At 49.4% G+C, this 26,335-nt stretch overlaps 1 protein-coding gene across 1 annotated transcript in view; it reads right to left on the bottom strand.

The window, feature by feature from the left end:
- LOC144170109 (uncharacterized) overlaps positions 1-26,335 on the bottom strand; it is a gene marked incomplete in the record, with an annotated part of 189,025 nt that overhangs the window by 91,239 nt on the left and 71,451 nt on the right. Inside the window, 1 exon segment of the mRNA XM_077699680.1 lies at positions 16,385-16,773. Coding sequence (XP_077555806.1) covers positions 16,385-16,705 — 321 coding nt within the window.

Below are 26,335 nucleotides of genomic sequence, written 5' to 3'. Positions count from 1 at the left end.
CCTATACATAGAGGTGGATACGAACCTTTGATAAATAGGTCGAACTTTCTATTTTAAGTCTCTAAAAATCATGGAACAAGTTGTGGTCGTGTGTAATGTAACGATTCGTTCTAGCAATGCCCCCAAAGTTAACTGGAAATAGTCAGCAAGTTGATAAAATAGGGTCAAGTGATACGTTGCCAGTGTCGAAATGTCCTGAGTGAGGCAAATGTACATCCTTGAACAGACTGACAGGCGGAGTGTTCCTACTAAGGTGACCGGCTGGCAACTTTGTAAGTTAGGGTGCAGCATACTTAAGTTTTGTTCAGCAACAAAATTACGCTTTAAATCATCGATTTTTTCCCCTGAGATGTATTCGAAACAGCATTATCCTGATCGAACGATCCAATTGGTCTAAAGAGGATGTATTTAAGAACGCATACTGCTGGTTCATCGTCTTGTTTTGTGCGAAGAAAACGTGCACGACCTACCTACCCCCCCCCCCCCCCACCTTTTCCCCCCGCCTCTTCAGATGTGCAATTACACGACATTTTTAACAGCAGCTAGGGCAGCTTAGGCGCGAACTTGGTTCGGTGGCGTACGCAAACAAATGCCAAGAAAAAATACCGAGCGCACGTGAGTGTGCGCCTTGTGAGGAGCGTCCCGCGTCGTCCAGCATTGAGCGTTCGCTTGCGCCCCGTGAGGAGCTCGCACAAAATATTAAAACATTCCCCCGCATTTCCCCGAGGGGGAGAATGTGAAAGTGCGAATGCACGGTTGTCGGCCCGCTTGCGGCGCTTGCGCTCGGCCCCCGCAGCCCACCGCCTCGCCGCCTTCTCTTCCATCTCTTCCATCGGGTTTGTAGTATCACGTGTACACCACGCAGTTATCAAGCCGCTATAACGCCGCTGAGTCGCCAACGCACGCCGCTGACGACGTAGTTTGAATGCGTTAAAGATATAAGGCGCGTCTAACACTGATATCACCGTCGCGTCCGTGGCTTGGTCGGTAGAGCGTCGCGCTGCGGCCGCAAAGTCCTCGGATCGAAACCTGGCGCCGGATGCTGCTTCTTTTTCAAATATAGAGGAGCACTGCGGACGCCAACGCCGCCGGCGGTGGATGGTTTGGGGTCGCTTATTACACCATCTTCCCGTGGGGAACCCTGATGAGGATGCGAAGCATCATGGGGGTTCCGTGTGGTTTCATTGTGTTGCCGTTATGTTGAGTGATCTGGTGTTTAGTAGCGCCAGAGGGAATTCCGCGTCCGGGTCCACACCGGTGGCAAAGGCACGCAAGTACTGTTGTGTGACGGTGAGTAGGCAGTGGTTCTCGAGGCGACGAATCTCGTCAATCATGTTCTTGTCGATGTTGTCGTCTCTGTGGCAGAATCGATAGTCTCCGTCAGCGTTGGTGAGGTAAATGTTGTTGACGTTGGTGCACCGGCTGAGAGCAACGTACACGCCCTCCTCTTCGCAGCTTTTTCTTCTTCTCCTTCTCCTTCTTCATCGGTTCCCCTACGGCAAGATGACGACGGTGGTTGAACGTGAAGCTATTTCGTGATGGATTCTTTGGTTGGCCAACCCCTAGGGGCATCCTGCCACAATCATCATCAGAGGCACTGCGGACGAAGCACGGAAAAGTGACATCCCCCCGAGCAAGAGATGCTCTGCATCTAAAATACCGAGCGCACTTAAGCATGCGCCTCGTGAGGAGCGCCAGGCGTCGCCCAGCTCGGCCTTCGAGGACCCTCTACACACTGCTCGTGGCGTGATCCCTCGCGCGCTCTGCTCCTCGCCAGTTCCCATGCTTTCGCGTCTGGAGTAGGAAGCACAGATAAACGTGCGCTACAGACACCGAGTTCGCGAAGCCAGTTCCCGCCGGTTCTAGCAGGTGCTAACGCGGTTCACTTTGGGAGATATGAGAAAGGCTGCGGACGAAACGACCCGGGCCTGCCAGTCACGGAGAACCTTCAGCGGCAAGTTCGGAAACCCATGTGAGGTGCAACAGCAGGGCCTCCGACGAAGGGAGAGGGGCTGCCAGTTCTGCTGTTTCTCTAGCCTGGTACCACTATATAGTGCAAGCTGCGCCATTTTTTTTTTCAGAAGCAACGGTCCAGCCCGTTCACTCACATGACCTGTCTCTGAATACCAAAACACACCCATGATTGCTGCGTTTTCATGGCAACAGTAGCAGCCATCTCGATTGCGTATCCATTGGGAGAGAAGTTGCAACAAATATTCCTGTGCCCCTTGTTGAGCTCGCCTTTCAGGATCTTTTGAAACGTGCCTCCCCGGATCACGCAGAGGAAGATAAACATATCTAACACTCGTGGTACAATTTTAATTTTCTCGAAAGGACGCCCAGCGCTTCTGCGCCAGATAAAGGACCTCAAGTTGCCACGTTCGTTGAAGCGACCAGCCGAATGCTGAAAAAAGCCGCCTTTGAATGCTACCCGATGCAAATAAATCTCGTTTTGGTTGAAAATAGACTCATCTAACTTTACTTAACAAAACCCCAGAGAAGCATCGGCCAGACACGATTAAATAAAGCGTCGCTCACCTGGATACAACCTCTCAATGTATATGCTATTCTGAGGCACCTCAAGGAACGTGTGCTTCATACATATTGAACGTGGCCCCCATGCAGTATGCTTCGCGTCTTCTACAAAAACACGTGCCTTCTGCATCAACTCATGGTAGTTGCCAGGAAACCACCGCAAGAACGTGGGAGTACAGCTTACCTCTGAAAGGTGGACCAACACGAAATAGCGCACGAGCTCTTCACGAATTTATTTTAGTTCGAAAACATTAGTTGATTCTCTGGGTCAAAACTCGAGCACCTTACATCGTAAAAAGGAATTACAGGCAAAATGGGCGACGGCGCGAAAAGAAAAAAAAAACAAATCAACGGGCCCCTCCCCTCCGGAAACAAGGGCGCAAGCGACGTTTGACCTCACCGAAAACGAAAATGACCAAAATCGAAACGCAATTACCACTGAACGAAAACGAAAACGCTTCTGCCAAAAATCAAAACGCAGTGACAGAAATGAAAGCGCAATACCATCGACTGACTAAAACAAAACCCTTTCGTTTCACTGAGCTTTATCAGAACGCAAATGTTTGGTACACTTGTTATTATGGGTCACACTTCTACCATTGTCAGTAACGTTTGCGCTCGAACCACGCACGGCCTACCTATGCCGCGCTAGAAGGTGAAACGCCGGACGAGAGCGAGCGACCGCACCTGCGATGTGTCGTCATGCAAGCGACAATGACGACGACGAGCGACAGTTTCGCACGCGCAGCGCTTCAGCGGCGAACGGCGAGCGAGAGCTGTGCCCGAAGAGCACTTGCGTAAAGTTGGCTCTGCCGCAAGGTGTTGTGGCGTACGCCACTACTGACGCCGCAAGTCAGCCAATAGGAGCTTCGCTTGAAAAAGTAAACTGATTGTGTTGGGAACTGGGTGGGAATAGAACCCGCGACCCGCGGAATGCGAGACGAGCACACTTCCCGAACGCCCCAACACCTCGATAGGTCTGCAAATACAGCGAACGTCTTGTGGTCTACTTTTATGCGGGCGTCAGGGGCATGAGTTTGTTGAGCTGAGCATCAGGAGCTTGATGTGGGCGAGCTGGTGGAACATATTGAAGAAACAATACCGCAAAGGCGCAGCAAAGCAAAAGGAACACAGCACAACAGACGGGCGCTTCAACTTCAACATGTTCTGAGGCCTACATCAATAATTTGAGCATGCTCATTACAGAAGTATAGAGGCTAGGCTAGCAGCAAAATACGTTCCCGCTAGATGTCCCTTTAACGGCAGAGCTGTTCAAGCCTTTAGTTCCGCTGTGGAGCGTTGCCAGAAAAGTCAGCCCAGCCGAGCGCTGTGAGCGTGCGGCTCATGGAGAGCGCCCGGCTTCGTCTAGGCTCGCGCCACGTGATGAGCTCGCAAAAAAAAAAAAAAAAAATACCGACCACTTAACCTTCGAGAACACTCTTCCAAGCGCTCGTGGCGTGATCTCTCTTGTGCTGTTCTCCTCGCCAGTTCACGTGTGCTCGGCTTAAAGTGGCAGCACAGACGCCGCTGAATTCGCGCTACAGAGCTGAGTTCGCGAAGCCGGATGCCATGGGTTCAACGCGTGCAGCGCAAATTTTTTTGCTGGGAAATGCGATCGCGTGTATGCTCCAGCGTGACGTTAGACCTAATGTTGCGCTTTGAGGTATGACGTCGCCCACTGTTGCCAGCAGCTTGACGTATACAACGAGTATGACATTGCATGGTTCATGGATGGTAAACTTTAGCGTCACAGCTACGCAACGTTAAGCCTTGATATAAGTATCACAAAGGCGGTTAGCTAAGGCTCTTAATCATAGTAACGGGGAAAAAGAAAAAGCTCAAAATAAAAATTATGATTGTGATCATAAGAGGGCACAATTGGTAATTGAACAGATTCACTAAATCATAAAAAAATGTTTAGGTGTCCTCGCAATTTTTTTAGCTGCTTGCGTTGCAGAAAATGTTATCTCTTGGGATGGGAAACTGAAGAGCAGCAGGATAATCAATTAACTAGGCGATATCGCGAACACCCTAACCAATTTTTTGCTACTATTAAACTCAGGGTACACAGCAATACAAAAACGAATAGTTATTCCAAAGAAACGGAATAGTGCGGAATTTGTTTTCAGAAAGATGGCTAGCCTGGAAGCTAATTTATTTTTTTTGGGTGCTACAGGAATAATGCATACGAGTACGGCCCATGTTTTTTGTCAAGGTAACGTGAGTCGAGCGGCTTGCAGAAGAGCCAAGGGCCGAATAACTGCTTAGTACATGGCGAGTAGAGAAAAAGGATGGTACACCAGTACACTAACATGCAAGAAACCTAGCTCGAACAGGCAGGGTAACGTTCTGCGTCGTCGAACACAAACACCCACTGGCCCTGATTTCCGCGAGAAAGCTTTCTATAGTCTCCACTGCGAAGGTAAATACCCGCATCGAACACGTTTCAACACGGATAATAGAGGCACACAAACAAGCAAAGGCACTCTATCTGTGTCGTGATGAAGATTTGTCAGAGACGGCGAACAGCCGCTGCGTCGAACCCGCGCATGCGCAACAGGCAGGACGAAGCGCAAGATAGTGCTTGAGCCACGCCGCAATCTCGACGTCGCATACGCGGTGGGCTGTGCATGCCCTGGACGTGCAGGGTTCGTTTTGCATGGGGCTTTGCCGCACATCACTGAGACTCTGAGGAAAAGTACGCCGGGTCTTCGCGGTGTGCGCTGTCGAAGCCATGGCGCCGGGGCCACACACACACACACAGACACGCCGCGGTCGATTCGTAACAGTGGCAAGTTATGGTGATCCAGAACTTTTGCGTTAACATTGTGCGTTTGCAAATTTCCACGCGAAGGCATGCGACAGGGAATGTAACTGAATTATCTTTGTTTTTTTGCGAGAAAGGCTTTCGCCACGGGATGGGCTCGCAAAAAATACAAAATACAAAATACAAAAAAATACAAAATATAAAAAAGTTGAAAATTAGCACTGGCACATTTTCACTTTTCTTTTAACGCTTATCCTTTCGTTATGGTAAATGCAGAAACAGAGAAGAAATTCTATTGAAGTTTTGCACCTTAAAGGGACACCATAAATATGGGCTTCAAAATTTACCGCACAAGCACTTTGTTTCTCCGCTCCTAGGTGGAGGGCACGAAAAGCCGCCGGGAACGTGCAAATTGCACATACTTGAATGACCGAGTTTTCAATGCTCTTTGGGGTCCAACGATGACACCACGCAGAAAACTTGACCGAGCCTCGAAACATATTCACGCAGAAAATTTGGCCCAGACTCTAAGCATACCACGCATAAACTTAGCTAAACCAAGAGAAAATCAGGGAAGCTTGCACTCACGCGCAAGACTTGAATGGCGAAGCTGTTGTAGGTGAGCATTGCCGGACACGTGGTGAAGTTTCAGTATATTGTTTATTTGCATAGTTGCGGTGCTAGTAACCGTCGTCATACGCATTGAAGATTGGTTGATTGGAGGGTTTAGCGCACCGACGCTCCACAGGCGATGAGGCGCGCCGGTGTGGAGGGCTCCGGATTAATTTTGGCCACCTGGGGATCTTTAACGTGCGGCGAAACCTCGAACACACGGGTGTTTTTGCTTTTCGCCCCATAAGAAAAGCAGCCGCCGCGGCCGGGAATCGAACCCGCGTCCTTGTGCCCAGCAGTAGAACGTCATAGCCACTCAGGCACCGCGGCGGGTGCATTGAAGAGGTCGTCGTCGCCTTCGCAGCGAGTGATGGATGCAAAGTCATCCTCAGCATTACATGTAGACTTCGACAACGTGCCGATGCAACGCAGGCGATGAGGCGCGCCGTAGTGGAGGGCTCCGGATTAATTTTCACCACCTGGGGATCTTTAACGTGCACCGAAATCTCGTGCTCACGGGATTTTTTGCTTTTCGCCTCCATAAGAAAAGCGGCCGCCGCGGCCGGGAATCGAACCCGCGACCTCGGGCTCAGTCTCCGTCATCGACTCGAGGCAGCGGTGGCGGTATGTGCACGTCGTCTCGGGAAGGAGTGGCACACTCGTAGCCATGTCTCCAATTATCCATAATGGCTTTTAGAGAATGCTGTGGCCGCGGTGACCTTTCCCAAGCAGGGTGTCTTTTAGACTCTGCCGCGCGCGACAGCTTTTCTACGGTACCGAGCGAATGCACACGACGACACGAGAACGAACGAACGAGGGGCGTACGCTATGACGTGACTTTCTTGTTCCGAGCCAGTGTTGCCACGATTATGGCGAACGCTAGATTTTTTTTTTTTTTTGCCAATCTTGGCCAATCTCCGTAAGTTGGTATGCGCTCGGGGAGTTTTTTTGCAACGCGAGAATTACGGCCAGTAATAACAGCTTCGCTGTCAATAAGTTGGGTGGGGCCGCCAGCTTCCCTGTTTGACCAGTCTTTGCGCCTCTAGTGCGAAACTGCCCAATTATCTTTTATTCTGCTTTCGGATCGCCTTCCGGCTGCACTGCCTTCCGAAATAGAGCTCGTTGTTACATCATAGTTTACTTTTCTATTTTTATTGTGTACGTCCCTGCCCGTGCTTTTTACGGGCCGTTATGGGATCGTCCACTGCAGCTGAAAAGGCAGCCCGTTCATCTGCAATGAATGATCCCATAACGGCACGTCACAAGCACAGACACACCCGCACAGAATGTTAAATGTAAATCGAGCGAGCGAGCGAGAGAGAGAGAGAGAGAGAGAGAGAGAGAGAGAGAGAGAGAGAGAGAGAGAGAGATCTTTAATGAAGTCTGGCGATGTTAACCGGTCTAAAACGCCTAACTTGCTACGCCAGTTGATGTGAGGAAGATGATGGCGATGATGTTCAAGAACTTTATGCGCACAGAAACGGCGAGTTATTCACAGTGACTGGTCTAGACCTGTGTGTTGCAGGTACTCTATCAGAGCTTTTGTAGCCCGCAAAGCACGTTTGGAACAAGCCCATGGTCCGAAAACGTCCTTTAGCTGCATGTCCACGGAAAGCGGCAGTCCCAAAGCCACTGCGAGGGACGCTCTTTGAGCACTGAATCGAGCACATTCACAGAGCAGGTGCTGCAGGGTTTGTCGCACATCGCAGTGTGGGCAGAGTGGCGACGTAGCTTGTTTCATCTTAAAGAGGAAGTTGCGCGTGTATGCGACATTCAACCGCATGCGATGTAGAATTGCTTCTACCCGCTTGGAGAGTCCTGGTGGCATTTTGAATTTGCAGTTGGGATCGATGGAAGATAGCGGCACGTAATGACGTGATACGTCATCCCAGGCTGCACGCTGCATGTTCCATGCCACGCTGGATGCGAGAGCAAACCAGTACTCGCGCCACTAATGTGAAGCTGCCCCATTTATTCCTTAATGTCTTTTTCGATTCAATTTAGTGAAACTCATGAACAGTTTCAACATTTCCTTTAAGCGTGACAGTTGCATCCAGTTGTATTTGGAGAGTTTTTTCCCCATTGTTTCCCACGCAGAAATTCCGAGTAAACAACCTCCATTAATTCACATCCCACACTTTCATTCTATAATGCCCTCTTTCCACACAAACACACACGCATGCGCAGCAGCTTAATGCTAATTGAAGAACCCTTGCGTAAATCTCGGCTGTCCACATTTGGCGAACGCGCGATCCTACGCATTTTCTCTGAGACTTGACAGGATAAATGAAAAAAATTTGAATGAGCACAACAGATGCTGTTGTTAGGGCGCCCGCTCGCGGTGGAGGGGATCTGGAAACTGAAAGTCCAAAATGTAGCTGGAAAAGTTTCCTCGTTAACAAACCGGCAAGGCCCAATGACTGGCACGGAAAACCCCGATTGTGTTTATTTCTGCGAAGATTAAGACAACATATACAAAAAACGCAGTTAAGCCACACATCACCTTGAAAGGCGAGATAGGATCCCCGTCATATCCAGCGCGACTATGCGCCCGCAAAGTTCACGACGCCGTGTTTGCAGAAGTTCACGCTAATGGCAGTAGTCGGCATGTTTAAACCCACAAGCCTCTTTAGCATTAATTTGGATGTCTTCGTCAGATCTCATCGTACCCCTGCTTATATTTGCATGTATTTTGTGTTCGTTTTGGAGAAAGAATGGAGAGAGGGGTGCAACGAACTTGCGTGGAGATAGACAAGCAAGCTAAAAAGACATTGCTCCTGATGTCACCACCTGAGAGAGATGTAAAGGCTAGAACTATACGCCATTCCTCTCGGTGAAAGTGGATGACCAGCGAAGCGTTTTAGCTCACGACATAGAGGTGACACAAATTTTAGGCGAAGAGTATAAACAAACTATGTTTCTCTTGAGCGTTGCAGGCGGCCATCCGTAAAAAAGAGTTTTGCGTCTCGGTCACGATGCATAAATGCAACCATAGGCATTAATTTAACCGTGGCTGACCTCGGCTAAACCAAGTTCGTCGAGCGATAGCCAGCTGTCCTGTAAAAGCAAATGCCAGACAGCCGCTTTTGCAGCAGCAAATACCGCGTCTGCAATTGCACCAGAAGCAAAGCTCAGAGTCAAAGACGGTGCGCAGAGCCGCCGGCGCGAACGTGCAGTGAACGCACGGTGCAAAGCGAAGCCGAAGTTTGTCCAGCAATAGCTCTTGTTATTGCGCCAAGAGCGCGCGGTGACCCCGCACATTTTCTGATGGCACGCGCACCTAGTCTTTTCCTCCTATCCTCCTTCAAAAAAACGTGCTGTTGGGCTAGTTGGCACATACTGAATGGGAGGCTTTGCCCTAAGCCTTCCATCCCCTATCCCCATATCCACACCCCTCACCTTGGAACGAACGAACGATCACACGGGTTCACTTTTTTTTCGACGCAATGGCGCACATGCACGGACGCAGATAATTTGTCGGCGTAGCCACATGCATCTTCGCCGTAAAATCCGATGCGGTGCCCTATCATAGAGAACTGTTTCGGATATCGTTATCGCACTAAGCTTAAATCATCATCGAACAGGCATGGCGTTATAGTCTGGGAACTCTATTAAAAAAATTAGCAATGGCTTAGCTCGGCTATGCCAGGATATGCGTAGAGTGAGCTAAGGTTCAGCTGGCTATTCTTAGCTTTTCTGGTTGCCTAGGATTAGCTGATTATCATGCTTACTGCTGCTAAAACGCTTTCCAATCCAATCCAATCCAATTCAATCCAGTCCAGTCCAGTCCAGTCCAGTCACTGCTCCTCGAGCATGCGCAGCTAGGAGCCACGCGAAACGGCTATGAAGCGGCTCCGGCGCAGCGTCAGACTTGGCCACTGGGCAACGGAGGCGCAGAGCTAGGCACGCGCCGGCGCGAGTGCGTCTGCCGCGGCTATGACGTCACTCCTCTGGAATTCGCAGACCGGCGAATGTGCAGACCCAATTCTCTACACACCCGTACTCCAATTGTATTGGATTTCAATCAAACACAATCCAATTTAATCCAATCCAATCCAAATCAAATCCAAACCAAGCCAAGCCAATCCTTATCCAATCCAATCCAATCCAATCCAATCCGATCCGATCCGATCCAAACCAATACAATCCACCTCGTGCTTGCGCAGAACGGCCCTTCACGGCACACGCGAAACCGCTCAACCTCGGCCAGTGTAGCTTACGCTACAAAAGAAAAAAACTGGCGAAGCTTGCACTAAGTCGCGCAAAGCTCGGACCATAGCGAAGCTGCAGGATTTCTTTCTACATAGGCACTGAAGGACCCATCACCTAGCATTTTTGCAATTTTGAAATTGTTTATTTACATGTTCTGTCGCCGCTTGGCACTGTGCTAGTAGTAGTCACTGTTCAGTATACGCATCAATATCGTCATGTTCCTCATACCAAGCATTACATGCGCGGTAGCGCTTGACGACAGATAGGGCGCAGCGGCGGCGCGTACGTGCACGACGCATGCGCGGCGTCCCTGGAGTAGCGTTAAGGTTCCGTGGAGCCGGTGTTGCGCCAGCTGTGGCTTTGCTAGTTGCTAGGCAACCCGAGGTGCTGCTTGGTGTTTTCGCCAGTTTTTTTTTTTTTTTTTTCCTACTTCCACTGCGTGAGCCGGGGACGATCGGCGGTCACCTCGAGACACGTGCTCACAGGCACGCTCGGCATTTTCTCGCTCCTCGGAGTTTTCGCCAGTTTCATCAGGAATTTTTTTTTTCTGCCAAAGCCACTGCGCGTGTCGGGGACGGTCGGCGGTCACCGCGATGCACGCGCTCACGAGCGCTCGGCATTTTCTTGGTATTTTTAACGCGTTACGCGCCACACATTACGAGCAGCTAAAAACAGCTCCGCTGTTAAATTGTTTTTAAAGAAACCGTTATGAATACGACAAAGCGAAACGACGGGTGCAAAAGACGGAACCATGTTCAGAGCCAACGGTACGTAGAGCCTACATGTCGTTCGTCTTCCCTGTTTTGGAAATGAAGGTGCATCGCTACGCGTACACTTGTTAGGCGAGCGGCACGTTGAGCAGGTGTATCAACAACCCGACGCTTCGGTGTTACTTATGACTGGCCTACAATCACGCTTCGCGTTCTTCTGGTGAACCTGTATTTGAAGAGAACATGTGAATAGCACTTACTGCCGCTCCGTGCGTGCACGCTCGGCGCGGGTGTAGCTCGTTCTTTTCTTACAAGTCCATATCGACAGGAATGCCTATCGGGATGGAGGTAGCTCAATAATGACCCGCATTAAAAATGACTGGGCCCCCTACACAACGCATAAGGGCAATACAACAAAGGCCAGACGACCTTACTGGCTGCACACATGTCGACGTACACGACGAGGTCATTTTGGATGGCTTCTCTTTAACTTCAGGTCTATCCCAAGCACTGATACAGGCGACGACGGCAACACCGATCACCATTTCGGCGTTAGCGTACCACGTCGATGGCAACAACGGGAAATTAATGGCGACGACGCGCGTTCCAGCTTCTTCGGCAAAAGCGCGGGACGGCTTCAGGCCGGACCAAGATGCTATTTGATGGGTGACAGGGACAGACACTGAGTTGAAACGACCAAAATAATGATCGGCTTTCCTCCCTGGTAAAAGCTGGAAGCACTCAGGTTCTTCCGTGTTCGCTTTGTGTGCCACGTGCGGTACAAGGCCGTCGGTACCAATACATTCTGCGTTTCGCTGTCTGTCTCAACTCGTTGCTCCGTTTCTCCGACAAAATAGCACTCATAGAGACATATTGTTACTTGCTGAAAATAGGATTTTCAGGACAGGCCGGGACACACAATTGCAGCTCCTGTTTGCTAGAGCAGGCAAGGCCGTCGTCGTAGATTGAACGGCCATGAAGCTGGTCTTTTCCACTTTCTGTGCCTTTGCCCTTCCAAAGCGTTCCTTTTTCGATTCAGAGAAGTACGACAGCGTCGCGTGCGCGGGATACCGGGGGGGGGGGGGGGGGGTCTAAAAACAGGAACGAAATAAAAACGCATATAATGTATATAAAGGAACAGAGAATGTGTATGTGTGTGTGTGTGGGGGGGGGGGGGGGGTGGCAAATTCCAGGCTATAGAAGAAAGCGAGAAAATAGATGCCTGTGAAGCGTAAAGCCAGTTCCAGCCACGCGCACTACCCCCGAAGGCTTCAATTCGCTCTCGGCTTGAATGGCCCTTTTCGCTCGAACAGCGAGCCCTGATTTGTTTTTGGTTTGTGTAGACTAATGCACGCTCGGATAAGCGCGAAAAGGAAGTATAGCCCTGCATCGGGCGCCGTATACTGCGTTTCGTTGTATGTTTTGCTCTCACATAGCAAACTTCTTGAACATCGTTTAGTCTGGATGGACGTGTGAATGGGAAAGTTATCCCGTGTTACGAAGCGTAAATATCGAAACTGCGGGGGAATTAGCGTCGCTTGCTAGACCAAACGAGGTGGCTGGACGCAACGTGTGGCAATAGGGGTTCTATAGACATTCCGAGCCTTTTGCAACAATCGTGAACGCTTCACGCGTACCAACGATACTCTGCACGGCGGACGGGTTACGCTAGCGCAGCAAGGAAAACGGAATTTTGAGGGTTCTTTGAATTTCTTTCACTTCACAAACACGTTGGTCTGCCGCGCTGTTGTTCTGAGCTGTCGTCTCTGCGCTTCATTTGAGCGGCTGGTGAGTCAACGTTCATGATCAAACACTTCCCATTGACCGCAAAAACGACCATCCTGCAACGCTGATTTTTCCGATTCTTGTGCGAACATATGGAAAAGGAAACAAGGACAGCCGCTATATGTTAGAAAGAAAGAAAGAAAGAAAGAAAGAAAGAAAGAAAGAAAGAAAGAAAGAAAGAAAGAAAGAAAGAAAGACAGACAGACAGACAGACAGACAGACAGACAGACAGACAGACAGACAGACAGACAGAAATAAAGCCGTTGTAACGCCCCAGGACTACATATTCCGTAAGTATCCTCAGATACGCCGACATCCTCGCCCACTATAGGCTAAAAAGAAGGAAATACCCACCTCCTCACCACACTCTCTCCAGGACCAACGCAGTTACACTACGCAAGCTACAGAAAAACACCTTCCCCCACAATACACTGTACCCCGCCATGTTCCCTACCCAATACCGAACCACATGTCCGTTTTGTCCAAACCTGGGAGCTCTCTACCACATTACCGTAGAATGCCCCAACACCCCTACCCAACCGCCACTCTCCAGCGTTACCACACAGCAGGTGGGTGGAGTTGCTGGTCGGCCAGCTCCGACCCCTCCACCCAGCGCATGGTGGTGGTAGAGAGGGCAACGCGGACGGGTCACCTCCAAGGCATCCTGGACTGAGGACGCCTCTCACCGGGCGGGCGCCCTACTATCGCGCTTGCTGTCTTGAATGAAGTTTATTCATTCAATCAATCAATACAGGCGAGCCCACTCATTACAGCACAGCAACTTCATTTATATCGATTTTGCTCTTGCGCATCCTGCCTAAGCTACCCCGAACTCCATGCCAACCTCGCACACTCTCTTGTATTGTCCCGACTAGAGTCACTAAATAAGCTACGCTTTACGCTACATAAGCTACGTCACTAAATAAGCTACGCTACACTAAATAGGCTACGCTTTAATAAGCCTTTATTTAGTGACGCTAGTCCCGACGATCTTAAATCCTATTTTTGAGCCCCTCCCTGTTCTTAGGGAGAGGACCAGCTCAGCCTGGGGTGGTAGCGACGCAAATTTTAGCGTTTGATTTGTGTTCTGAAGTAAAGTGTTGCTACTACTACCGCCGCTACTGCTACTAATAAAAATTTTCCGTCAGCTGAGACAACGAAAAGCTACTCTCGGATAGATTTTTTTCTCCTTTATATCCATTGTCCTCTCAAAACTTTCTTGTTTTGTTCTGCAAATTACTGCTTTGCGGACTTCTGCGCTCTTTCTGCTTGCTGCGTGCAGCTACTCGCTTATATATTTTTCGAACGAACAGATCTATTATCCGTCCTCTCAAGGGCGCTGCCATCTTACAAGTTGCAGCGTCAGGATAACCTATATTACAATGAACAGAAATCCGCTTTCCGTTCCGAGTACAGCTCTAGATAAAGGCCCACCTCACGCTGTCATTCAAAACGCTATCCCTGAATCAGACGCTGCCAAAATACACATAAAACAAACACTTGCTCCTCTTACAGTACCTGGAAAGGGCTACTGAACTCCAAAATGTAGTAGTTTTTCGCTTCGACGCATGCACCTGGGCTATGAAGCGCGTCTTATTGCAGGGCAGCGAGTTATTAGGGGTGACTCCCCTTACGGGCTCGGGTGGCCGGCGTCTCATGTCGTCGTAGTTTATGTAGTCACGGTACTGAAACACCGGGACACTCGCTTTCCAACGCCTCGCACTAGAACGTTTCATCTTCGTGGGAAAAACGCGTACTAAAAGAAAACACCGGGACACTCGTTTTCCAAGGCCTCGCGCTAGAACGTTTCGTGCTTCAAAGACACAAGACTTACAGCAAATGTGTGTACCTCCACCCTTTAACGGTTTCATCTCCGTGGGCAAAACGCCAAGGCGCCAAGGCCTAAGACGCCAAGCGCTAAGCATTGAAACCGCATTATGCACTTCATCGTAACTACGAAACCGCATCATACATCGAAACCGGATCATCGAAACTGCATAATACACTCATACACTGCATGCTTCGCCTCTACTCAGGTTTCGCGTTAGTGGAGATGGCCCGGGATTTTGGGTTTGTGAACTTATATGTCTCTTTTTTTTTAATACAGCCTGGGGTTCTTTAACGCGCTTAAAAATATTGACCCACGGGCGTTTTCGTTTTCGCCTCCATCAAAACAAGGGGGAAGGGGAAAGACGTCGCAGCCGGGATCTTAAGCGCGAGACACATGCACGACTACAGCATGCGATTGGCATGCGACTGATCATTACGACTGTCGCCACGACTACTCGTGCGCGTGAATTTGAGACACATGGTCCGATGCACGCGTGCGATGCGTCGTCGGCGCCGCTCCGCTGGCCACCATAGCTCCGCCCACTGCTTTTGCTTTATGGTTGCCTTCCTGTTTAGGAGCACTCAGGCCGATTTAGATTTGTGCAAGAGAAATCCGAGCAGGAAAACAGAACATTTATCAAGTTGAAGCGAAAATGAATGGTGCTATTACGTTATACATTGCATTTTCATATGTTCAGTACAGCGGTGTGGTAACATTTAGCATCCATGATTCCGCTCGTCCATGCTGTCAGTACCGCTGGCAACCTGTGTCTACCAGGCGCAGAGCGCACGGGTCGGCGGCGGCGGCGAAAAGCTGCTCCCCACAAAATACTCGGAATTGCCACTAGCGCCTCCTCGGGGCTTTGAAAGAAACTTTCTCAGCGATAACACTTTCGGGCTCTGATTGGCTGTGGCCGCAGGACGATCGCAACGATGGCACGGCTGCATCTGGCTTGCCAGTCGCATATAGTGAGCCTCCTCCGACCAGCGAATGACACCAAAACCGGTCCTAACGATCAGTCGTAACGATCAGTCGCATGCGAATCGCATGCACCAGTCGTCCATGTGTCTCGCGCTGAACCCTCGTCCTCGTGTTGAGCAGCACAACGTTCTACCCTCTAAACCACCGCAGGCTTGGTACTTGGCAAGTGCAGTTTGAGGTATAGAGTGACTAGCTAGACCAGCCTATGCGGGTTCATTGTTTGGGCGGAGCGCACCGTACGGGACTCACAAGAAAAAGAGAAAGTCTACGATCACTCTTCCTATTTTCTTTATTGTGCGTGCCGTCGGTCGCGCTGTGTTTAAACGAGCAATGCAGGGCTTTACGTGCTGAGGCTACAGTGCGCGCCATTACATCATGGGACGCGCCACAGCTAGGGTTATTAGCCAAACAAACAAACAAATAAATAAATAAATAAATAAATAAATGAATAAATAAATAAATAAATAAATAAATAAATAAATAAATAAATAAATAAATAAATAAATAAATTTAGACCTTGCACTGCGGAGAATTCTCTGCGCCCAAGCGAATGCCCTTTCCCAACCCATATGAACAAGAAATACTGGCAGAATCCATCACCGACGATTCGAAGCATGGTCTAACCTGGGAGAATTAGGCGCAGAACAACTTTAAATTGGACTTACTTGGAATTTCTTGAAATTGTTAAATATCGTTGAGATGATACAGCTGCACCTGCTGCGTCGTATTCCGACGCTCGAGTGGTAGGAGGCCAGACAGCCAGACAGCCAGGCCTTTGAAATCAGGATTAGTATGCAAATGATTCGCCCTAGAACTACAGCCGCCGTGATTAAGCATTGATCCCGCGACCTCGTTGTCGGTAGCACAACTGGTTGGCCACTAAGCCATTGCGGCGGCCCTTTCGGCGTCATTGGTGCTAGTGTTAGGCAAGGATAGCGAAGGCAGCCCTACCGAAACTGATTCTCGGCTTGAAGACGACTGGGTGTCCTCCTGCGAAGTCGAGTCCACTGAGGAGCAGTTGCTGGAGTTTCGTCGGTGCACAGACGCGGTGACGCCGTCCGCGTTGCCCACCACCACCGCGGGCGGTTGGAAGAGTCCGCCGTACGAAGGGGAGGAGGCCACGTGACGGCGGCCGCCGCCGGCGGCGCACTTGGCCGACTCGACGCGCGCCCAGATGACGTCGTCGCGCCATTGCAGCGGCCGGATGATGCGGCCGGGCAGCGCGAACTGCACCGTCTTCTTCTTGGACGGCCGGGCTGCCGGGGAGCTCATGAGCAGCGGCTCGAGTAGCAGGCACCTGGGGACGGTCAGCCACACCCGCACCTCCTTGTCGCCCCCTCCTGCGGGACACCAAAAGGGAGAGAGAAAAAAAACCTTGTGTGATTTCTCTGTCATAGGAATCGGTAAAAGACGAAAGTGAAATCTGCAGTGAAATCTGCAGCTGAGCATGATTTGCGGGTCGGCGGCTGCCTTGTGGGTGTGCTTGGCGAGCGACGTCCTGCTGGCGGGTCGCTTCGGCAAGGGTGTACTGGCGTCATTTCCGTGACGGGTATGCCGTCAGCGATATCTTGGTGTATACCGGCATTAAGCAGTGTCATGCTAAAATATAAAAACCGAAAACGAACAGCCCTAAGTATAACATACTCTTTAGTAGTAAAGGTTGCTTCCCCGCAAGAAGCCCCTGCATGCATGCACCCTTTACAGGCCGCTTGCCCCGTTGTACTGGCGTCACTTCCGTGACGGATATAATGTCAGTGAAATCTTTGTGTATCCGGGAATAAAACACTTTCGTGTTAAAACAGACTTGCAATGCCCGGGCGCCTCTCGACACATCCCACGGAGATGCAACCGAAGCTTATTAGCCCGCAGAGATAGGAGATAATTTTTCATTTCTTCCTTGAGCAAAGAATGAGATGTTGTCACTTAACTCTACCATCTTCTGATATTCACTCGTAGCCGACAGAGGCAGGAAAAAGGGAGGAAAGAAAGGATCATCATCAAAGTTCTTAAATGAAAAACAGCGCGAATAGGCGAAAACACAAGAGGAAAAAGGATGCAAACACTCCGCCGTGTTTGTGTCCTTGCGCTGTTTTCTGTTCGCGCTGTTTTCTAGTTATGGCATACCAACTCGCCCACGCTTCAACTTATCTCCTTCACGAAAACTTTACTGACGTGGTTCGCAGCCACCCATCCTCCCACAAGGCACACGGAATGCGCGAAGAAAGTGACCTGGCACTCCGTGTTACTACCTTTAAGCTACGAGGAAGACGTGGACAGCTTCGTTTTCCCCCACAAGACCAGGTCGGTAACGCAGATCTCAGATTCCCGTGTCAATAAACACGTTGGCAAACCGAATCGAGTCTTGTCGAGCACCGAATGACATTCCAAGTGGCGCGCGCCCGCTTCGGTCCACGTGGATGGTTCCCAGGGGATTTAATTTTGTGTCACGGTGGGATGTTCACACTAACTGCGCTTTCGTGGCTGTGTGTAGCTTTTTTTTAAGGCACGCGGATGTGGAGTGTTAGCTACTGGCACGCTTGTACGCTTCGAAGAAGCAGAGGTGTTTCTGCCTTATTAAGAATCATTGGGTGGGCGAAAATAAGCTGTCATACGCTGCGCATTCTTTTAACAACGTTTAGTGATTTCTAACAGAAAACTAATGAATGCAGATCAGATACTTTACTAAGGTTTGATGCTGAAAGATGTATGCAGCTCCAGATCTCTCTCTAATAAAAATTGTAGGAAGTTCTATGCCGCTGTGAACCTAAAGAACTGTTCTTCCCCGCGTGCAGACTTGTCGACTAGCCGTTTTGGAGGCACGCGGTTACATGTGCCCGTTCGTGAAAACAATAATCCCTTGCATTTACGGCCACCGCCATAAATGTTTAAACTCTTACTCAAACCTTCCTTTGTGTGAGCATGAAACAGAGTTGCATTTCCCTTAGTGACTTGCGAAGGAACCTTTGTGGAACACTCTAGAACATTTGAGAAATAAGTCACGGAAGGAAAACGACGTCCAGAGGTGCACGTGTGCTCCTATAATTACACTGCAGCACGTATACGTAAATTAGTAAAATAAATTGTTAAATTATCTTTTTCGTGGCTACGTTACGTTTATAAACGCATTGACACTTCTGGTGCTGTCTCGCCTTTGTGCTTGATCCACAGTTTTATAACTGATAGCATTTGTCGTTTTTGTTGGTTTTACAAAGTTGCGACGATGATTCTTTGTAAGGTGTCTGTCTACAGAAGCCGTATGAAAGTTTTTATGCATCCTGCAGCAATCTTATGGTAAGCAAATGAATAACTAAATACAAATGTGCATACACGTTTCCACGTACTGTGACAAGATGTTCACATTTTTATATAGAGACGAACGATACTTCTTCCGACTCATATCTATGCAGACTGGACAAACCGGGGTGTTTGATAACATATTAGCTGTTATGCGAAATTATATGCTATGCAAAAAATGAATATTGCAAATATAAAGGAAGGCATATAATATCTGGAGTGTGCTTGTGGAACTCTCAATTTCCGGTAATGTTCTTGTTAAACTGCAGATGTTTTTATTGCGTTCTACTGCTGACTTTTTGTACAACCCCACGCAAACCTATGGTCTTTGCTTGCAGGTAATTCCGGTGTTCGCAGGTCTTGCTTTCGATTCCCGTTTTATCCGTTTGGTATTATGAAAACTTGTTTTTGTGAATCTCTCATCTGCAATCTCTGACTGCCCTGGAAACAAAGCTCCAGCCAAGTCAAGTGCATTTGCATGTTGACCATTTGCTCGGACCCTTTCTTTTACTTTTGGACAAGAAGGAGGCGCGCGTAATATTTCATGGACTCCTGCTAAATGCAGACAGGCTCTCACTAGTTGGCCACAACCTACAATCACCAACTCAGATTCACATCTGGCCATCCAAACTTGCGCGCGAGGCAACATCTCCTCGAAGGCGATCCGAATTCTCCAACAAAACGCGCTCACGAACTCAGTGGAGCTCATTTGTGTCCCTGTCCACGCAGGGCTAGAGAAGCAAGAGGATGAAATAACCACTGCCCTCGAGCTTGAGCGCTCACACACTGGGCCGGCATGAACATCTTTCCCCACCACGGCGCCAGATCCACCAGAGGCAAGCTCATTACCTTTAATCACACCACAAAGCACTACGGTCTCTCCCGCTTTCCCTACTCGCCCGCCCATGCATGCACCTCTTTCACAGCGTCAAGTACGAGCACGGAGGCTGGTCCTAACGGGAGCCTTCTCAGCCAGGCCCCTACTCCATTACATTCAACTTAAACCTTCTGAATTCCCTTCTCTGTAGCGTCCCCTCTTTAGTGTGCATGCATCTCTCAGAGTCATACATACCATGTGGGTATGCCTACAAGATCCTTCCACTAATGACCACCAGCGGGCAGTGGTAGGGGGCGGGGTGCAGTTCAGACCTGGCCACACAAGATGCCTCAGTTGGAGGAGCTGCTTTAGTCGGTAAATCCCCGCCTCCCTACACATTTTTTTTACAATGAGGTTTTCTTCCCCCTCTTTCCCTTTGCCTCTCTCATGTCAGTTACGTTTTTATGCACATTTGCATTCCTCCAAACTGGCTTTATTTTCCTTCTGGTTTGTAGATTTAAGGTTGTCACCGGCCTCCCAGCGTTCACTCATGTGTTCTCGGTGGGATTTCTTCAGCAGCAAATGCGGCATGCGCTCTCACTCTGTACGTTTCGCCCCTGTCAACGAGGAACCGTAGAGAATGTGTTATTTGAAACGTCACGTTAGGAGCTCCGTCGTGTGGCGGTGTAAATTTACTCCTCGTCGCAGAATACGTACGAGACGACGAGTGGGCCCAACCTTACCTCAACCACTGTCCAACAGCACTACCAGATAAAGGAGCCTGCGCACCACCTCCCTTCCCCTGAGACTGTGCAAAAATATTGAGAAGATTTATACTAGTGTAGTGATGTTTACTGCTTCGACTACTGGGAAACAAGTCTAGTCTATCGTTCACCAGGCTGTAATGAAACAATGCCGAGGCCTTCTCAACGACCAAACGACGTCCCCTCTTCGCTGACATGGTGTGCGCGAGGCCCGGACTCGGGGAATACTAGCAGCCGCGGAGTCATCAGCAGCAGAAGTACGTGCGCTTCGCGGGAGAGCCTCGATGCACGCACCGTTTCCCCCCGGGGGTTACTTTGGTGCGTCGTGCCGCGTCGTCATTCATTACTGGACATCCGGGCGTCCGTGCGCGGTTTCCGGTTACCGAGGCAGGATGACGACGCGAACCGGACGGCGGCCACCTGGGTGCTCGTCTCGCTCGCTGAGCGTCGGAATCACCCGGCGTGGAAAATCTGACAGTGCAACATCGGCCACGCGTACAGAGCTCGCGGGCAAAATAGAAAGGGAGCAAAACGGAAGCTGATGTGTTTTGTCTTCGTTTCTTTTCACGTGTCGGCACCCTTTGGCAAATGTTCCGTGTTTGGATTCTGCGCAACGTGCTCGCGTTAGGTACCGAGAGATTGCTCTTGGTTGTTGAAGGATAAACTATCGTGCTCCGAAGGAGCGCTACTAGATGACTCGTCGATAGTGAGCCTGTTCCGGACGGGCTTTTTGTGCTTCTCAGTGAGAAACACACTGCCTTTCGAGGTCGTTTTCTTGCTCGTGCTGCGGCCTGAAGAACTTCATACTTATGGAAGTGCTGTTGCTTATGCACGACATTTTTAAAGTTATTTCCGTGGTCAGACGACCTAAATACTGCAGTTTTATGAACATATTGAGCTGAGTGCCCTAAGCTGCAAGAGTGTGCAGGTCAGCTGTTAAAATAGGTTCGTTTTCTTCGCTCTTCAAAGACGTATTGCAGGCAGCGAATTTAGTCTTTAACTTCCGTGTAACTGTAGACAGCCAGATTGGAAAACCACTGCAAACAGTAGTGCAATGCCAGAATTAAAAAAAAGCCTTCTCCATCTGGCTAGCGCATTAGATCTGGCCGCGTCGTTAACCAGCGAGCATATGACGTTCCGAATCTGGACGTATAACTGTCCTACTCTAACACGGATGCTCCAACGTCGCGACAGCTGACTCTGATATGCACAAACGAGCCGGCGTTGAAGCTGACAAATGAAGACGGATCACCAAACGCCTGCCTACTCGGACCCCTCCGCTACTACGGTGCTCAAGAGAGCGGACACTACTACCTGAATCGATCGGTCTCACAGCCTCCATCGTGCTGCATACAACTACGCTAGATTCACTGGGGCGCCCGCGCACTTGCTTGCGAAAACGAATGACGCCCAGGTTTCGTTACCGAAACGGAAAACACCCGTTAAGCAAGGAGCACGTCGTGATACAAACGAGCAGCGCTGCTATTTGTTTTTCTTCCCTCACTTTGTGTATCAGGGACGTGGTGTAGTGTTTGCTTTGCCGAAACGTCTCCCCCCATACCCCCACTTTTCTGTCTTCTTTTTTATCTCACTGCATTCCATTTGTCTTTTAATTCGAAGAACTTAAAAGTGTCCAGAGCTGTTGTGTCCTGTCCACAGTGTCCGGGCCTTCATTAGCACCGGTATCATATGCGCATTCAGCTCTATAGGAGCACGTCACCAATTGACCTACCTGCTTTACGGGGAAACAAACGGAACAGAAAACAAACTGGATTGCAATCACGCGAATTCCTGAGCACGCAAAAAACTTGGAAACACCCTTAAGCGGAGTTGCGACAAAGAAACACAACGTTCCCCCAACATTTTTTTTTTCTCCCGGTCCAATTACTGCTGCCGCTGACTCCGCTTCACATTACAACCTTAGTTCTGTCTCCGTTCGTTTTCGAACTCCCGCAAGCCGCGCCAGATGTGGTGAACGACGGCGATAGTGTTTAAGAGTAAGTGGGCAGCAGGAGCGGTTCTCGTTAAGAAAGAACGTATAATAAAGCATCAAAACACGTCGGATAAAACATTCACACAACGCTTTCGAGTTAGCCTGCACTGTATGGAGTCGTCTTGAGAACTCGTTGAGGGAAAAAAGAAAATTAGGCGGGAGGTTCTGGCAACGTTTCGATCGCTCACGCTGCCCAATCACTGATTCCGTCCTTGAAATAAAAATAAATGGGCAATTTAAAACGCGCGGAAACAGCGGGCGGAAAAGAGAATTAAGGCAGTTTAATGAAAATGAGACGGGGGAAATAAAGATTAGCTTTGCGCACATACTTTTCATAAACCAAGATAAAACACCAGAGAGCACATTGATTCGGTTTCATACTAAACTTGTAGTTGCCTTTCACCCGCCGCGGTGGCTCAGTGGCTAAGGCGTTGCGCTGCTGAGCACGAGGTCGCGGGTTCGATTCCTGGCCGCTGCGGCCGCTTTTCTGATGGAGGCGAAAAGCAAAAAAGAAGCCGTTCCACTCAATGTGAAAGCTGTCGGAAATGCAGAGCAGTGATTCGCCATAGTGGCCTGTACCGCCGTTATCCGCTTACTGCTACCACCCCATGCAATTCAAATTTCCCGCCTTCGCAGTGCTCGCGCGCCCCCTGCCTGAAACTGCGCCAGCGGGAGTTCTGTTCTCTTTGTTCTTTCCTCCCCGCACGTGCCGGCGTTGCACTGCCATCGTAATTGGGCCCATCTCCCCGCGAGGGGGACTCGAGTAAATGCGTCGCATAGGGGGTGGTTTTATTGCATAAACGTTTAGTGTTTGGGGAGTTGGTGGTAGTGAATGCGTTGTATCAGCAGCTTCTTGACGTAGTTTGAATGAGTAAAGGATATAAGGCGCGTTCAAAGCCTCCCATTCTGTGTCGGCTTTGTGGCGCAGTGGGTAGAGCACCATGTACATTGCGTTCCGCCCGCAGGGTCGAGGGATGGAAACCAGGCGCCGGATAGTATTTTTTTTTTATATAGTGTAGGGGGAGGGGTGCGGACTACGACTACGGACGTCAACGCGGGTGACATCGTGAGTTACTGAAATGCTCTGCATTTAAAACGCCCGTGTGCACGAGATTTCGGCGCATGTTAAAGATCCCCAAGTGGTCAAAATTAATCCGGAGCCCTCCACTACGGCGCGCCTCATCGCCTGCGTTGCTTCGGCGCGTTAAACCCTACAATCAATGAAATCAATCAATGTAGTTGCCTTTCCGAATATCGTTTTCTTTTTCTCCAAGCACTGAGGGGTTTCCGAGAATCGGCCGGCGGTAACTCCGATAAGAATGTATATAAGAACAAAAATTTGTCTTTTCCGTTTAATTGGAATGTTTTATGTTTTTAACGCGTCCTTTATTGTGGTTTTGGCGTTATGGAGTAGCCATTGATGGACGTTTAATCTATTGAAAGGGACACTGAAGTGAATTTGCCAAACTTTTCCTTTTTTGCATTGCATAGACTGGCTCAAATAAACACACTTTTCATCGTTTATTCAGTTGATAAAATAGTATTTAATTTATACAGCCTGAAATAAGAGATAGTACCATGCGTATTCCGCGGCGGCCGCAACTACTAACAGCAGCGACACGCATACGAGATGCGATGTGATTGGACAATGAACAAGATCAGAATGCAAACCAGTTTACGTTTAGATTCTGTGAAACAAAACTGCTTGGCATCCGACGTTATCGTTGGCTGGGCATTCTCGATATCTCAGTAATCGGCATACTGCCCTTCTGCCATGCTGTCGACTGTAAAATGCGTCAGATAAGCCTACCAGCACGGCTTGGGATCCTGACGATCACTAGCCGAGGCGTACCCAGTAGATGAACGCCCTCCGCGCCCCCGGAGACGCTCACATGCGCTACGTTTCGCCCACACCTTTGAAGCTTGCCTGGCTCGCGCATATATCGTAGGGGGCCTGTTCGCATTAGGCAAAGGGTCGGCTGATTCGGCACTGTGCCCGCAAGCAGTCGGTGCTTAGGGCAACGCCACGCCAACGAGAACTCGCCAGTGCGTCTGTCAGTCTGCACGCGCTCTGCGAACTCGCTCGTGGAGCAATGAACGTTACAGAGCAAAAATGGTGAATTGCGAAACAATGCACCTGATGCTCCAAACCACGCGGCCATAAGCCAGTGTTGTTAGGTTAGGAAATATAAAGTAATATCGTATAGCCTGTTTACATTTTTTTTAGTTTTAGCATTCCAAGCAGCTTAGATGACTGTTTCTTGAATAACATCGGGCCGTAAGCGCCCCCCAAATTCCCACAAATATCTCATCTCTGTAAAGATGAGATACTTCTTAGGCAGAAAAGCGATCAAAAATGCATGGTCGTGCTGCGGACTGCTGTGCTAGTTCACCCAGCGCAAAACGTGCTTCCCACATCTTGGTTTTACTCTGTACAATAAAGGTTTCCGTTGATTTTAATTTCTTAGTAGCTGTATTAACTTCGCTGACTCTTCTCCCGTCTTTAATTGGTCTTAGATTTTTCTCCCACCCTACCAGTCAGCAAAGCGTCGGATGTGCTCTTGTGTGGGGATACTTAGGCTTAGAGCTTGATACAGACTACAAACTCACAAACTCAAATCACATTCTTCCACGCATAAATCGTGCCGTGGATGAGTGAACAAATTGCGACGAGCCAACATTCTTCCAGACATAAATCGTGCCGTGGCTGAGTGAACAAATTGCGACGACCCACCGGCGCGCGACCGACTAAACGCTGGGCCGACTGATTCTGTCGGAGGGTCGGCGAGCCGTGCAGTGGCGCAGTCAAGCCAAGCCATCTCGTTTTGACGTCATACGAAACTTCACAGGAAATCGGTGAGGATGATGCAGAGAGGAGCGGCAACACTTTAGAATGTATTTTTCTACTAAATCAGGTCGCCTGAAAGCACCGAGATTGGCCGAAACATGGCCTAGAGGCTGCGTACTACAATTTGCGCCACTAATCCCGCTATGTTTACAAATCACTTCAGTGTCCCTTTAAGCAGCATTTAATTAAGTGGAAGACCCCGCGCTTCTTCACAAACAGAAGTCAGCGAGATGATTGTGCAAAATAGTTGCTCGCAGCTGCTGCAGAATTCGCTTGCTGATTGTTATCGCGTCGTTTTTCAACGACAGAAAATGGGGTTCTTTCTAATGATCGCACGCCAGCCGCTCAATGACCACTTTATCACGAATATAAATGCGAGTACCACTTCCGAAGGGCCATTAAACCGTATGGACGCCCGTAAGTTGCAGCAGCATTAATGGCGTACTTTACATAATAGGCAGGATATAAGCACGCCCACGCAACCATCCGCCAACGCACTTAACTTTCCTTGGAACGAATGTTAAGAAATGAGCCAGCTTTACCGCCCTTATAGACTTAAGCGGCAAAACGAGTAGCCAGAAAACCCATTTATGTCCATGGCCCATTAGCACGTCATGTCCATGGATGTGTCGTTTCAAAAACGAATGCGTAATAACGTCCATGCTCTCCGTGCTTCTTATTACTTCTGTTCCCCTTACATTTTCTCAGTGTATCCCCGCTTACAGATAACCACTTTCTTTAACATCGTATAGCTATGTAGTAATACCCACGGGAGAGAAAATTGTTACGCGCAAGTCGCACTCTTCATCAGATGGCCAACCACGTTGAGGGCTTTACAAGGAGGGCTCGCAAGGAAAGTCAGGGTACCTTGCATAGTGTTTCATCTTCTCCCAATGTTCGAACTGTGGTTTCAGACCCCGGAACTACACATTAGCTACCACACGCACCATAGTAATGTGCTGGGAATAAATTTAGGCCACCTAGGTTTCGTAATATTCGGCAAAACGTTTGTTCGCGCACAACATTATGGGGCGTCTGACTAATCCACGCCGTTGACAAAGCAGATTCCGCGAATGACAAAACCCTGCATACCATTCGCCTCAATAAAGGCGATCAGTGTTGTGGCGCTGCGCAGTGCAGACCGTCATGCTGGTTGCACTGCGGGATGCCACCGCGGAGAAGGCAA

The sequence above is a fragment of the Haemaphysalis longicornis genome, unplaced genomic scaffold (assembly GCF_048455015.1).
Source record: "Haemaphysalis longicornis isolate Haplotype H1 unplaced genomic scaffold, Haemaphysalis longicornis Haplotype H1 scaffold_2, whole genome shotgun sequence".
Lineage (NCBI taxonomy): Eukaryota > Metazoa > Arthropoda > Arachnida > Ixodida > Ixodidae > Haemaphysalis > Haemaphysalis longicornis.
This window is presented reverse-complemented; position numbering and strand designations above follow the sequence as displayed.